Here is a 16,065-nt window from a genome sequence, read left to right on the forward strand (position 1 = left end):
CAGCCGCTGTAACTATACTGAGATCTTAGAATTTATATCTCAAGGTGGGGGCGCATTTACGTTGCTTGAGCTTGTCCATCCATCTAAGCAATAAATAAAAAAGCTAATACAGTTTCATGCACTCGTAGTCGCCGAAAAGTTAGACCGCTTAGAATCTCCTCAGCTATCCGTTTTGTTTTGTTTTTACATTGTTTTATTCGTAAAATGTATTTGTTCGATGTCCGATATCATTGAAAACGTTGTGATAATTTGTTATCCTCATGATTATTAATTGTTATGGTATAGAAAATGTTTAGTCTAGTACTATTTATCCATATAAGAAATATAGGAACGCCTATGAATACATGCATTTGGAATAAACACAGTTAGCTTGGATCGTCTTCGTCAATGTCAGGAACAGCGTGCTAACGTTTACCGAGCGCGTAAAGCGCCTCGCAATTCGATTTCCCTTCCACTATTCAAATGCAACAGCTCCCATTAGCTCTAGAATCTGACACGGTGCAAACCGACAACGGAAACACCACAACGAGCTCAATTCACTTAACAAGGTGAGATCTGTGTGCTTAGTGCGAGTTTTTTAACGTTCTCGATAGCGTAAAAGTTAACTTTTTTATTGCTTATATGGGAGGACGAGTTCACAGCCCATGTGTTAAGTGGTTACTGGAGCCCATAGACATCTACAATGTAAATGCGCCACTCACCTTAAGATATAAGTTCTAAGGCCTCAGTATAGTTATGACGGCTGCCCCACCCTTCAAGCCGAAACGCATTACTGCTTAAAGGTAGAAATAGGCGGGGTGGTGGTACCTACCTGTGCGGATTCATAAGAGGTCCTACCACCAGTGAGAACTCAACTCAAATTTGTATGGAGTTGGAACAGCGCTCCTAGCGGCACACGTAGGCAAGGGTTCCAACTCCATACAAAGTTTAAGTTAACTTTTACGCTATCGAAAACGTTAAAAAACTCGCACTAAGCAAACTGTTAATCAATTACCCAAGCGACCTGTTTTTGACAGGTCGGCTTAGTGTGGACGCAGACATGAAAATTAGGAATCACAAATTAACCTTCGAATTATACGCGACAACTATAAAAATAATAAGCTTACATTTTCCGAGGAATTAGTAAGAATTTTATTAGGAATTTTTGAAGTATTGATTCAATAATTTCATCGAATTTTAAGGAATTTTCTAAGCACCGTTTTATATAATAGCAAAATAAATATCTGAACTATACTATTCTACAACCCTGCGTTTAAATTGAATACGTTTTGTTCTGAAGCAAGTTCCAATCGCGTCGTGAAACAATAAGACTCAGCTGAATGAACTGTGCTTATCTTTGTTATCAAACGCGCTAAATTCTTATCGGTGATTCAATTCATTTTCAGTTATAAGCGATGTCGTAAATTATTTACAAATACAGCGTTATGTTAATGATTTGTTACTTTTAATTTATTATTTGAAAGTTATTAAATATTAAACTTCTGTCGGACATCCCTGATAGATGTAATTGAGACACCAAAACATATATTCTGCTTTATCAAAACTGTGTATTTACTGTACTTGAATTGTTTTTATTGTCCTTGTAGCCAGACGAGCATACGGCCCAGCTGATGGTGAGTGGTTACCGTCGCCCATAGACGTAAGCAATGCCAGAAGCACAGCCAAGCCACTGCCTAAATTTTGTGTTGTTAAAACGAAATTGGCTGGTAATTTTTTTTTTAATTGCTTAAGTGGGAGGACGAGCTCAAAGCCCACCTGGTGTTAAGTGGTCACTGGAGCCCATAGACATCTACAACGTAAATGCGCCACCCATCTTGAGACATAAGTTCTAAGGTCTCAAGTATAGTTACAACGGCTACCCCGCCCTTTAAACCGAAACGCGTTACTGCTTCACGGCAGAAATAGGCAGGGTTGTACCTACCCGCGCGGACTCACAATAGGTCCTACCACCAGTAAACCTCCTCCAGTCCTCAACCGTTTAGCTCTTAATAGAGCGGTCGTGATCGTCTTGTCGTGTTAATTTTGTAACTAGCGAAAATCGTAGACAATTCTAATTCAAAACATGCTTGTTTTCAATAGTACTTGTTAGCGTGTTAGCACACATCCTTCGCGGCTGTCACGATACAAGTCCCGTGCGTACGTCAGCTCTAATGTGCCGTGAACGAATCTTGTCGCTTCGGTCTCCATGTGTCGCGAATTAAGTCAGCACGTCGCGTCGCGTTATTATAAATCAATTAAGTTCACGGAAATCTTATTAATATTACAACTTATTAATGTTCTAGTTGAAATGCTTACGTAATAAATAAATTAAGGATTATTTCGTTAGGTACAAATTTAGACGAATTTTTTGGAACGAAGTTCCTTATGGGACGATGCGGAGGGGTACCCTAACCGGGAAAAACGTCCGTAACGTAAGATTTTTATTAGTAATGCACACAGTGTACGACTTAACTTTGTAATAACGTACAAAAATAACATATTTTACTATATATTTTTAATAAATCATTGTGAATAAAATAAAGTTGATAACTTTGTAAAGTAGTTTTTTTTTAATTTTTATCAATAACAAAATTATAATAAAAATATATACCCGAATAATTATTGTCTTTATACCTCGAATAGAACTTAAAATGAATATTTTTATAATAAGGAACTTCGTTCCTATTCGGTGTCCCACGACAACACACTTTTTTTTTAAAAAACGACAATTAATTCGGCTCGTCGCGTCGCGTTAATCAATTAAGTAATGTTCTAGTTGAAATATTTACGTAATAATTTAATTAAGGATTATTTCGTTAGGCACTATAAATTGTATCTAAAAATTCGTTCGAATATTTTTTAGACAAAAATACTTTAGTCTCTTTATCGAAATTGGCCTGATGTTGATAAAATAAAAAAAGTCTCAAAAGCAAAGATAAATACATAGTTTATACAACTAATAATCCTTTCTCCTGTTACAGGAGGTAAAAGACTAAGACTAAGAGACTGTCAGGCAAAATACTAAGACTAAAAGACTATCAGGCCAAAGGCAAAGGACTCTAAGAGGAAATATGAAAGATGAAAATTTTATAAGCGTAGTTTATTTTGTATTTCCTTTGGGTTTTCACAGCTTGTGTCTTGTGCGTCTTACAATTTTAAAAGCAAGATTGTCTTTGATTATATATGCAAAACGCTTGAAGCCAGTCTTTGTTGTATACCGGGTAATAAGTTTATATAAGTAATAGATTTTTATTTTTGTGTTTTATTATATTATTTGAAACGAACGAAATGCATATCGATGGCTGGAACAATGAAAAGGCATTTCTGACGTCCATGAGCGACGGTAACCACTTACCATCAGGTGGGCCGTATGCTCGTCTGCCTGCTCGGCCAATAAAAAAAAGCTTCGTTGAAGTTCATGAAGTTCAATTAAGAACATCGAACTGTTGTTACTAATCACTACATAGTATAAAACAAAGCCGCTTTCTCTGTCCCTATGTATGCTTAAATCTTTAAAACTACGCAACGGATTTTGATACGGTTTTTTTTATAGATAGAGTGATTGAAGAGGAAGGTTTATATGTATAATAACATCCATTAAATAGTGGAGAAATCAATAATAAATTACAGTTTTCGAAGCGAAGCGAGGGCGAGTCGCTAGTACCTAATAAAACGTACCTTTAATTACAAAGATAAATGTCGCGTATTTAGCAAAAGCTCGCTTAAGCCAAATATCGTTAATACATTCCTATTAAAATTTAGTTCGAATTAGATAACCGCCGAATGGGATAATCATAATGGATTTAATGCAGGCGCGAAATATTTGCATAATGATGCGACTGGATAGAATGGTGTTTAGGAATTTTGGTTTCCAGAGACTACTCTGATACTAACCAAAATCTTTTTTTTATTGCTTAGGTGGGTGGATGAGCTCACAGCCCACCTGGGCTTAAGTGGTTATCGGAGCCCATAGACATCTACAACGTAAATGCGCCACCCACCTTGAGATATAAGCTCTAAGGTCTCAAGTATAGTTACAACGGCTGCCCCGCCCTTCGAACCGAAACGCATTACTGCTTCACAGTAGAAATCCTTTGTACTATACAGTTGAGAGGTAGACCACATGTCTCAAGGTGGATCACCACATTCATATTGTAATGTCTATGGACTCTAGTAACCACTTAACACCACGTTAGCCTATTATTCACTCGTTTGTGATAATGTTCTTGCATTTAAATGTTTAATATGAGTTAAAACTAATTTCGAACATTTAAAAAGAGTTCATAGTGCAGACCTATCCTTGTTTCATCAAAAGTACAGTCGGATAGAACCTAATTAATAACTAAGTGATCATTATGTTTAAGAAAAATATAAAGCTTATTTTGCTTGTTTGAAATGGGTAAACTAAATTACGCCCACCTAAAGTTAATTAGTGACTAGGAAGCATAGTGCCCGATATCATTGCTAACACTTTGACACATAAGTTAAGTCATCGCTGTCAACTTTTTTTCCGTACCTTTGCTGATAGCTTTGAGAGGCTATTTCAGCTTCGCCCTAACATGTAGGTGAGCTCATGGGGCTCAAACCGAAGTGTTGCTAACACTGGCCTTAGTGTGATTGTCAACATTAGACGGTAGAGAGTATTGCAAGCCCGCATAGCTAGGTGCCACCATTCGATCCATTTCTACTTTGTTCTACCTTTCTATACATCACTAGCTTCGAGGAGCCATTCTGACTTTACCTTGGTGGATGGGTGAGCTGACGGGGCTCAGCCTGGGTGTATTGTTGCCCTAGCAAATGCAGCACCACCAAATCGGTATCGCAGCCTATAAAACTGTTTCTGTCGTGAAGTAGTCAATGTTTCGCCTTCAACGCTTAGACAGTAGTTATTTAAAAAAAAATGGGACTTCGACACTAGGTCTTATGTTGAGAAGCTGTGCGGAGTGTGATAGCATTTAATAATGAACCAGCAAACAAAATTTACGATGTAAATTATTGACACAAAAATACACTTCAATACATTCGTGTTTCGAACGATCATAAAAATAAATAAAACAGAATTTTTATTCGTAAATCCGAAATCTCATAACGTAACATTTTTTCTTTCAGGTAACCGACGCTGGGTTTCCGCCCGCTGATTAGATAAGAACAGAACCGACGGGGACGCTAATAAAATCCTCTGAAAGATAAAACTCTTATATCTCAGAGCGATGCCTTATGAACATTACTCAATATGTGTTTGTTGGAAAGCGAATTAAAGACATTCACAAATGTTAGTTAATAGTTAAAGCTGAGTGGATATGATAAATTAGTGTAGTGAAAATGGGTTGTCAGCTCGGTAAATTGGCAGCGTCTGAGCGTCGTGGGAACAACGCCGGACCTGTCACCGATGGTCCCCCACCAGCCACGGATCCTCGGCTGCCTCTCACGGCAAAACAGAAGTACTCAATGCTGGCCTCGTGGAAAGGAATCTCCAGAGCAATGGAGAAGACCGGCATATGTATGTTTATAAAGTGAGTACCTAAATATTTAATCTATTTAAATCTTCACAGATACGGAAGGCAGTGGCTTGGCTCTGCCCCTGGAATTGCTGATGTCCATGGGCGACGGTAACCACACACCATTAGGTGGGCCGTATTCTCGTCTGCCAACAAGAGCAATATTTTTTTTTAAAAAAAGATACATATATAGGACGCTCAATCTATTTTCTTTTTTATACATTTTTCTAGATTCGTAAATAAGCTTTTATTCAATGTCACCTCTGATAGCTTATTGATACCCGTTCCAAATATATTGAAAAGCACGAAATTAGAATTGAGATTAGACACGTGCCGACTCAATCATGTTCATCACTCATTTGCATTTTATACCATTACTAGCTTAATTTTCTTTTTTAGAATAGTTATCAGGCACAAAGACATCACAACGTCGTTAATGCCTTACCAAGCTTCTGATATGAGGTTGAAGTCTCAACTGCACTATATTGTTACGCGCCGGGGTTTGGAACATATAAAATTTCTACCGAAATACAAATCAAAACTGTATTAACATCTAGAACACTTAACGAACACTTTAAAATTCTCAATTCACTTCTTCCGCTTCACTTCAAGTGATCCGTTTGCTGTTTCGTTTCGAGTAAGTCCGATTACTAACTGCCTTCGTGTCATCTCTGCAACGATTTTATAGTCGACATCCATACAGTTATCGAGAACATTCTTGACAAGTCGAGTAGTATGTGTTTCCGCTATTTGATAATAGATGGCGTTGTACTTCTCGAGCGTTCTCGATTTTACTAGTTCCTTTGACATTCGTTTCTGCTATTCGAAAATAGATGGCGTTACTCTTACCGGCGTAACAATATAAAGACTCATACGACACACCACCGCCCAATGCCGGCTATCGCATTATATCGCTTTGGATGGTCACACCACGACCCATCTGATATTAAAGACTGCGGCCACCCGTCAGAAATGGGATCGGATGACTGTATCGTAGCAGATATAGTCAGCATGAAAATTGTAAGTGACGATCGCGATATGCTGATAACTTAGAGAGCGTTGCAGTCCAGTAAACCATGACTTATGCGACTGTGGTGTTCGCTCACGCGGCCCGCACACACATAGATACCTTCCAATCCCTACAATCCCGCTTTTGCAGGTTAGCCATTGGGGCTTCGCGTTTCGTGAGGAACGTTGACCTACACGACGACCTGGACCTCGAATCAATCCAGAAATACATGAAGTCAGCGTCGGAACGCTACTTCGATAAGGCTATACGTCATGATAATCGCCTTATCGTTGCCGCCGCTGACTACTCCCCGAATCCTGATCATGCAGGAGCCAGTCAACGTCGACGCCCTAGACACGTCCTTACGGATCCATCAAATCCAATAACTTTTGCATTAGACGTCTTCAGCGCTATCACTAGGAGTAGGCTTAGGAACCCCAGTAACCGTACTCGTCGAAATCGACAAAGAGGTCGACGTGCAACCTAATCCATGCATCAGCCCGCTAAGTTTCTCGCCGGATTTTCTCAGTGGGTCGCCATTCCGATCCGGTAGTAGATTCATTCGCGAAGCAATTGCTCTTAAGTTGTTAGGTCTCCTTCGGAGGCGCTCGGGCAGTTGTTAGTTAATCCCACCCCTCCTGGCTGAGCCTTTACAACAATACGAAAAACTCTTTCTTTCTTCGCAATTTTTATTACCCCAAAAACGAATACAGTCAAACCTGGATAAGCGAGAGTTCAAGGGAGCACAATCTCATTCTCGCTTATAGAGGTTTCTCACTAACCCGAGTTTCACGCTAATGCTCCCTCTGAATTTCATTTCGCGATTTTCCGGATTCAGACGCATTCACTATTTTAAGTTTATCACTTAATGACAGTACTTTAATTTTCCGTTTTGACATGATGCAGAACAGAACTTTCCTTCGCAATTGATTAACGATAAACTGAGTAAGTCCGACAAACAGGACGGTACAGAGGCACACGTGTCCACTCGAAAAGAATGCGATAATATAACAACGTTATTTAGTTCCACAAAATAGAATAGGTTCAATATTGACGAGAAAACAATACAAAAACAATGGAAGAAAGTTCCACAACAGTTAAGAATGAGTCATAAAATAGCAGATGTTAAATTTGTAATTTGTTTTTTCATTTGTTCCTCCTTTTTTTTTTTTTTTTTTTTTATTGCCCTTGTAGGCAGACGAGCATACGGCCCACCTGATGGTGAGTGGTTACCGTCGCCCATGGACTTCAGCAATGCCAGGGGCAGAGCCAAGCCGCTGCCTACCGTTTAATACTCTCCACAAGCCTCGTTTGAAGAAGGACATGTCATAGCGCTCGGGAAACACCGTGGAGGGGAGCTCATTCCATAGCCGGATGGTACGTGGCAAAAAAGACCTCTGGAAACGCACTGTGGATGACCGCAGTGGCTCCAGGTAGTATGGATGAACTCTACTCCGGTGGCGGGCGGTGCGATGGTAAAAACGAGATGCCGGTATCATCTCGAACAATTCCTCAGAGCACTCCCCATGGAACATACGGTACAAAATGCAGAGGGAACCGAAGTCCCTCCGCAGACCCAGAGGCTCCAAACGATCCGTGAGAATGGGATTATCGACAATCCGAACGGCCCTCCTCTGTATGGAGTCAAATGGAAGAAGCTGGTATTTGGGAGCCCCGGCCCAGAGATGGGAGCAGTACTCCACGCGAGGCCGGACTTGTGCTTTATAAAGCAAAAGCCTTTGTCCAGGCGTGAAGTACCGCTTCGCTCTGTTGAGGACTCCCAGCATTTTGGACGCCAACTTGGCTTTGCCTTCCAGATGACTCCGAAACTGGACATCGCTCGAAATAATGTCAAATAATGTCAATAAATAAATAAAGACTGTCGCTTATAGAGGTATAGATAAGTAGCAGTCTCACTTATGGAGGTCCATGAGGGAAAAACGACTCTCTCTTACAGAGGTTTCTGTTTCTCGCTAATAGAGGTTTTGGGAGCTTAAAATGACGGTTCCTGGCTATTACTCTCACTTATAGAGTTTTCTCACTTATCCAGTTCTCACTTACCCAGGTTTGACTGTATATCTGAGTAGCTTAAATGCAATATCATGGCTCTATGCGGAACCACGAACGACACCTATTACTGGAGGACGATTCCAATTTGCTTAATAAAACAAAATGTAGATTCCGCTACGATCCAGCTCGTGGCTCGTGGCTCGCCGCGAATTCAATTTACATTAAAACCGAAGATCCATGTCGTGGTCACATTTCAAGGGAAACGAACCGACGGCTCAGGGGAAATTTAGTCCACTTAGGCTCGATCGAAACTAGACTTATTGGAACGTTTCTTTGAACTGAAGACTTTATAAACTTGTTAAAAGTCACGATTATTAAAATGAAGTATTTCAGTACAAGACTGAAGTCGTCGTGGTCTAAAGGATAAGACGTCCGGTGCATTCGTATGAAGCGATGCACCGGTGTTCGAATCCCGTAGGCAGGTACCAATTTTTCTAATGAAATACGTACTCAACAAATGTTCATGATTGACTTCCACGGTGAAGGAATAACATCGTGTAATAAAAATCAAACCCGCAAAATTATAATTTGCGTAATGACTGGTGGTAGGACCACTTGGGAGTCCGCACGGGTAGGTACCACCACCCCGCCTATTTCCGCCGTGAAGCAGTAATGCGTTTCGGTTCGAAGGATGGGGCAGCCGTTGTAACTATACTTGAGACCTTAGAACTTATATCTCAAGGTGGGTGGCGCATTTACGTAGTGGATGTCTATGGGCTCCAGTAACCACTTAACACCAGGTGGGCTGTGAGCTAGTCCACCCATCTAAGCAATAAAAAAATGAATAAAAAAAATCACTCTCAAGTGAGTAAGTATTTTCGTTTGCTCATTTGCTACGTTTGCTCGTCGACCTACGATGGCGATGAATGAAATGATCTGCTTTTTTCACATTTGACGTTAAAGTCTGATTTTGATGTTCCAAAATGATTTGAGCATACCTTTTCAATTTAAAAAATATACCATTATATAAGTATACCATTAAAAATGTCCCTCATCATATTTCCGTGTAGCGCACAATGAGATAGCTCAAAGAAAATAGGTATATTTGAATGCAACAATTTCCTTACAAAATTATAATGTAACGCGAAATAAATTGTTCACATCAACGGGACATTGTTGTCCGCCTTCCGGCCCTTCGACCCTCGTCGTTCGTAACAATGAAGCGCACTTCTCGCCCGAAGCTTAGATAAATTGTTTCCGTTCGGAGATGTAACAATTATTATGATAATTTCGACCAAGTTCTGGGTAATTAGCTTTATTTGACGTGACAACGTCTTATAATTAGATGGAGCCGGCTGCACGCACAAAAAAACATGACTCATGCGGCGTTACCTCGCTCTGAGGCGTTCCATTTACGGCTTGAAGTGCAAGCGAGAGCGCGCAACGAGCGACAAAGAGGCACAATCGGCCTCCGGGTCCGGCAGCGTTCGACATCTGTCTCTCTTCTACTTGAGTGAGCGATGCATCCGCGGGGACAGCTGCTATACAATAATACATTTACATGTTTTCGTCAAATATGAAGTCCAAGAAGTGAAGTGAAAATCCATCAGTATTTTCTTATGACGTTGTCACGTTCAACTATTGTCAGTAAACCCACTTTACAGACAACCGATTTTTTTTTATTGCTTAGATGGATGGACGAGCTCACAGCCCACCTGGTGTTAAGTGGTTACTAGAGCCCATAGACATCTACAAGAAGAGGTCCTACCGCCAGTAAATATTACAAGACACTGCTTGTTTTGTTTGATGATCTTCTGCCTCTGATATCTGGATGAAAAACAAAATTCTAGGTTTGTTGGTCGCTTTTTCCCTACCTATTAGCTGGTAGTCTAAAGGTCCCCGTCGCTTGTGACGAAGGGCTCGGCGAGTAAATTAACCCACAGACAACAGCCCACTGAGCTTCTCGCCGGATCTTCTCAGTGGGTCACCATTCCGATCCGGTGTTAGATTCTGCGAAGCGTTGCTCTGGCAAGGGCTAATTTTATCAAATCCTATCAGGTTGAGCGCGTGAGCTCACCTATCCGTCCAGGCGTAACTGGAATAGACCTTTAGTTTTTTTCCTACCTTATGTGATAGGATCATGGATGTCTGTGTGGAGCGGTGCGTCGCCAGCGGCAGCTTCTTAGTACTACGCACGCGCGTACGCAGCACACCGCTTACTCTCCGACGCATCGTGCTGTCTCGCTACTCAATGTCTTGCTAGCCTATGCTCCGGAAATGGATATATTCCATGATGCTTTGCAGCGATTTATAGCTGTTGTTAGAAATTACTTAAGCTAATTAAATTATTAACACGTTGACTGCGTTATGCGGTTTAAAACGACCCATGCGCGACTGTCCTCTGATACACTCGTTTGCTCAAAATGGGAGGCGACTATGTCCGGATTTCTATGGGCATGAGTCATTTTCAAAAACGGTCCTTTATGAAGCTTATCATGTCTCATACGCACTGTAAAGAAATCTAATCTTGCCTCGAAAAGACCTCATAATAATATGCACTGAATGGAAGTCTTACAAAAATGGTCCGCAATTAACGTGTTAAATACCTTACCAATGTTTTGGTTTATACAGTTAATTTGTAAGAAGACTAAATAAATAAATGTCAGAATCGATTTCACATAACACTATAGAAAATTCACAAAATCGAGTTTTGACAATGAAATTTTCGCTAACTAAATTGCTTTATGGTTTTTAATTGTACATACTTAAATCAATTTTATTTTTCTTGACTTCTTGTTCGTTCGACATCACGCAACATGTAGCTATGACTACCCCGATTTCGATTTGAATGGTGGGGACAGCGGTTGTACTATAGAACTGAATCATAGAACTCATGCTTACAGGTGGGTGGCGGTATTTACATTGCTGATGTCTATGGACCCGGTAACCACTTAACACAAGGTGGACCTCACTCAATTAAAAAAAAAAGATTTTCCTGATACAAAATTCCTTGGTATGGAAACCTCTCGTATTGCAGAGAAAGCACGTGTTAATATAATTTTTGAATCCGATCATTTAATCGAAATTTATTCACAATGCTTTCTAAGAATGACCTTATACCAGTTTATTTATAGGATAAAACAAAGAAGTTTTTCACAACAAAAAAGAACTAATTACATAAATAACCTTTGACGTCCTGGACTTAAGAAGATTTATTACTTTTGTTACCGAAAAGTTCCAGTGTCTCCTTCTATTAATCTCGTAGATTATTTATTCAAGCGATTAATTACACTTTTAAAGACTTTAAGTATAAACCAAAATAGTACTAATAAACTAGGTACAGTGAAGGCGCACTAGTAAGTAGGTACTATTCAGTTTAGTTCTGCCAGTAATCGTTCACGTGTTGCAATTGAAAGTAAATGATCAATACGATACTTCCCGATCTTTTAACGGTGTTTTTAGGTACGTCAAGCACCGGTCACCGTCCTCGCCGAACCCGTCGCTTGCGACGAAGCGCTCGGCGAGTAAATTAACCCATAAACACAGCCCACTGAGTTTCTCGCCGGATCTTCTCAGTGGGTCGCGTTTCCGATCCGGTGGAAGATTCTGCGAAGCACTGCTCTTGCTAGGGCCAGTGTTACTAACACCTCCGGTTTGAGCCCTGAGAGCTCACCCCTACACTAGGGCAACGCTGATATAGCCTCTCAAAGCTATAAGCATAGGTTGGAAAAAAAAATAAGGTGGGGAAGTCGCAGTATTTTCAAGAATTTAACTTAGTCCCTCAAGGTGGGCAGTAAAATTCACGATTAGATAAATTGTCCATATATTTGAATTACGTTTGCATACATGACTTTAGTTTAAAACAAACAATACTCTCTCAGTTTGACTCTTAAAAACATTGCAAAAAAAAGAAAAATACAATACTTTTTAGCTTAAATCAATTACAGGTAACCCTTCTTACATATAACATATTTTACATATTTTATGTAACGATATTTTACAACACGGTTCCATTCTAACACGAAAAGGAAATTCCCCAAAACCCGCTCATAACACGGCACTTCTACAACACGATAACGTACTTTTGTTTAAAAATTAATTAGAAATTTTCATTATGCACTATGAACGCACAATATATGGGAATAGCCCCGAAATTTTACTGCTTAGTTAAAAAAAAAATACAGGCATAGTTGAGATGTTTCATTTAAAAAAAATACTGTCCTTTTTGTACTGACTTCTAGTCTCATATAACGCGGTTTCACAAAACACGAGATTTTGTAGGAACGTGTCTACCGTGTAAAAGAGTCACCTTTAATGGAATATTAAACCAAAACCTAAATTCTCGTAAATTGTTCTTTAACTCAATGCAAATTATGGTAAACTCTTAACGGTGTTAACACGACAGTCAAAAGCCACGTAACACATTTAGATTTGATATTACTCATCGCGTACAATCTATTTACGTTGGTAATGCTACGCGCTGAGGTTCGGGAGAAATAAAAAATTATACCGAAGTACAAATTAAAACTGTATTAGCACTTAGAACACTTCACAAACACTTTATAATTCTCAATTTGCTTCTTCCGCTTCGCTTCAGGTGATCCGTTTGCTTTTTTCGCTTCGAGTAGTTCCGATTACTGACTGAGGGCGCGCCATCTCTACTACGCTTTTATAGTCGAGACGAAATCCCTAGAATCGTCTAGAACATTCCTCACAAGTCCAGTACCTTCGATGCGTGTTTCAGCAATCTGACAATAGATGGCGTTGTACTCCTCGAGCGTTCTAGATATTACTAGATCCTTCGATATTCGTTTGGCTATTCAGCGATAGATGGCGTTACTCTTACCGGCTTACAGTAATTTACGTTAAAGCACATGAATTGTTGTCAAAATCGTTAAAGATTGTTAAGCAAGTATAGCTTTATTTTCACTACTCACATTATGCAAGTGATCTAATATCTCGTTTTCTAGATTCATTTCCATTAGTGAAATTGTTTAAGCAAAATGACAATAATTTAGGTATGCATACGCGTTCAGAAATACAAATTCAACCTACACTATTTGAGTACCACTGGGCATATGATTTTCAAATAAATTTGCTAAAATTGTTATGAGTTACGCACGTAACTAAGCACAAACTTCTAAAAGCTTTTGTAGCATTCAATCATAGCTTTTGTTGCTATGTCGCTAGGAATGTTTGACGTGTTTGGTAAAAGGGTTTGCGATCTGTTTTTAATACTTTTGGAATTTTGTTCTCAAAGTTTGCCCATGTAGGATCTGGCCTCGATAGGTCCACCGACGCTCAATTTCCACTAATTATTGTTATGAGAATTTGTGCATCATTTTTAATTCGGCAATTTTATTTTAGTATAAGCAAAGATGCTAACCAAAAGCTATAAGAATCCTTTGTGGTAATAGCACATTGTGATCGCCTTCAACTTTGTAAACCTTAAATGATTTTGTAAAGTGAAATAATCGAAAATCGCTAACCCAATCTTAGCTTATTTCGTTAACAGTGAGAACATTTCCGTTGAAAATTACCAAAATAAAGATCTAAAACATTATAAAAGGGAATATAAAAACCGAAACAACCATTTCAATACATTTTACCGCTGAATTATGAATTGGGTACTAAAAAAAAAATCGATAATTGAACGAAGGGATTAAATAGCTAACGTATAAATAATTGCGATCGTCATCAGTGATGTGAACGTATAGCGATTTCACTAAGCAAATCTCTTTTAATTGTCTTATTGAGTAGATGTCATTATTTGAATAAATGAACGCTTGTTGTAAATAAGTGAACCTTTATATTTTACTGTAGAGTAACGCAGGAATGGTATAACAAATAATTAAAACTGAGCTACATCGTTCTAAATTTACGACATCTTTAACATCCATACCCTCTGTGTATGGTTATGTAAACATTTAAGTATGCGCATAACTGTATCAAGCGACCTACACTATTCGCGTTGAGTTTTTAATAATAAAATTCAATCACTGAAACACTTCCTTTTTAAACACAACAACATACGTCTGTTAAGACTATATAGTATGATTTTTCCATCAACAGTTTTTGCAAGAAAAAGTACATATGCTTTCCCTTGACAAAAGTTATTCAAATCCATCGTATCCATCCAGCTAATCTAGAAAAACTCATTGTTTACAAGGTCTGTGCTAAATATCTCTTCAGTATTTTCACATTGTTTCAGGTTGTTAATCTCACAATTTTTTATTGCTTTTTTACTTTTGAAATATATTTATTTATATTTGAAACCATAAAGAAAAAGTATGTCCATACACCATATAACAAAAAAATATTTTAATACAAGTCATCATAGCGAGACTTGGTTGATAGTATCTTCACTCGCGGGACATGATATTAATAAAATGCAATAAAAAAAATTTAAATTTGGCCATTTATTTTACGTCGGAATCAATAGAGACCGAATTATCGTTAACACGTTGACTACAGTGTAAGTCATCGGTGCCCTACGGTGCCTACTAAAGTAATTATGTCGATTTCTCTCTTCGATCTTCTTACTAAGATGCCAGAATTTCTAGTAGATTCTGGAAAAGATGAATCTGAAGATACTGAGAATTAATCTATTTGTAAGTGACATAAAAGACACACATTAACAAACAAAAGAAGGCGAAGTTGGGTAATCCAGGCGCTTAGTAACAGAAATTGACACAATTACTTCAGTGTGCCGCCTACACCGGTGACCGACGTGGCAGTCAATGTGTTCAAAGAAGATTAAAAGATGTGTGGTGTGATGGGACACCGGATAGGAACGAAGTTCTATTCGAGGTATAAAGAAAATAAAACTGGAGGTTTTTTAAACAACCCACAGTCATTCGGTAACGTGCGAACTTATTGTGGTACACTTCATTCACGGTTGTTTGCATAAGAGTTAGAGTATTGCGCAAACGAACGCTCTGAGATCGTGGACAATGAATGATAAAAAAAATATATTATTTTTTGTACGTTATTACAGTTAAGTCTTACACTGTGTGCATTACTATTATAATAAAAATCTTACGTTACGGACGTTTTTTCCCGGTTAGGGTACCCCTCCGCATCGTCCCATAAGGAACTTCGTTCCAAAAAATAACTTTGCTTACAGAAAATTTATTATCCTCGAAATAGGTTGTATACATTTAGTTCAAATAGTTCGAGCTTTTATGATTGAGATTTTTTCTGGAAAGCATGTCGAACTTCTACAACGCTATCAACTTGTTTAGAATTGGTTTTGTAAATTTACTATTCCTTTTGAACACTGAAGCCGTTCAAAATTACCAATACGCTTGTTATTTAGGCCGCGCCATAATGTGTACAATATTGATTTCTTTGTTAGTAAATAATTGAAAATTCTGTCATTAATGTGTTTCGGCCGGTAGAAGCTAATGGACGCTCGTACTCTTTGTTGTGTGTTCTGGCTTGTTTTATATTTGTATCGTAACATATTAGACTGTAATAAAAAGGTTTTACTGGTGGTAGGACCTCTTGTGAGTCCGCGCGGGTAGGTATCACCGCCCTGCCTATTTCTGCCGTAAAGCAGTAATCGGT

At 38.8% G+C, this 16,065-nt stretch overlaps 1 protein-coding gene across 2 annotated transcripts in view; it reads left to right on the forward strand.

Annotated features, from left to right (window-relative positions):
- Window positions 1-16,065, forward strand: part of LOC101746051 (neuroglobin) — a 142,682-nt gene that overhangs the window by 91,143 nt on the left and 35,474 nt on the right. For both annotated transcript variants that reach the window (XM_004926782.5, XM_021348409.3), the window contains exon 2: window positions 5,089-5,492. In XM_004926782.5, the coding sequence (XP_004926839.1) occupies window positions 5,302-5,492 (191 nt within the window). In that variant the 5' untranslated portion in view covers window positions 5,089-5,301. The remainder of the gene's footprint in view (window positions 1-5,088; window positions 5,493-16,065) is intronic.

This window comes from Bombyx mori, chromosome 18 (genome assembly GCF_030269925.1).
Source record: "Bombyx mori chromosome 18, ASM3026992v2".
In the NCBI taxonomy this organism is placed as follows: Eukaryota; Metazoa; Arthropoda; class Insecta; order Lepidoptera; family Bombycidae; genus Bombyx; species Bombyx mori.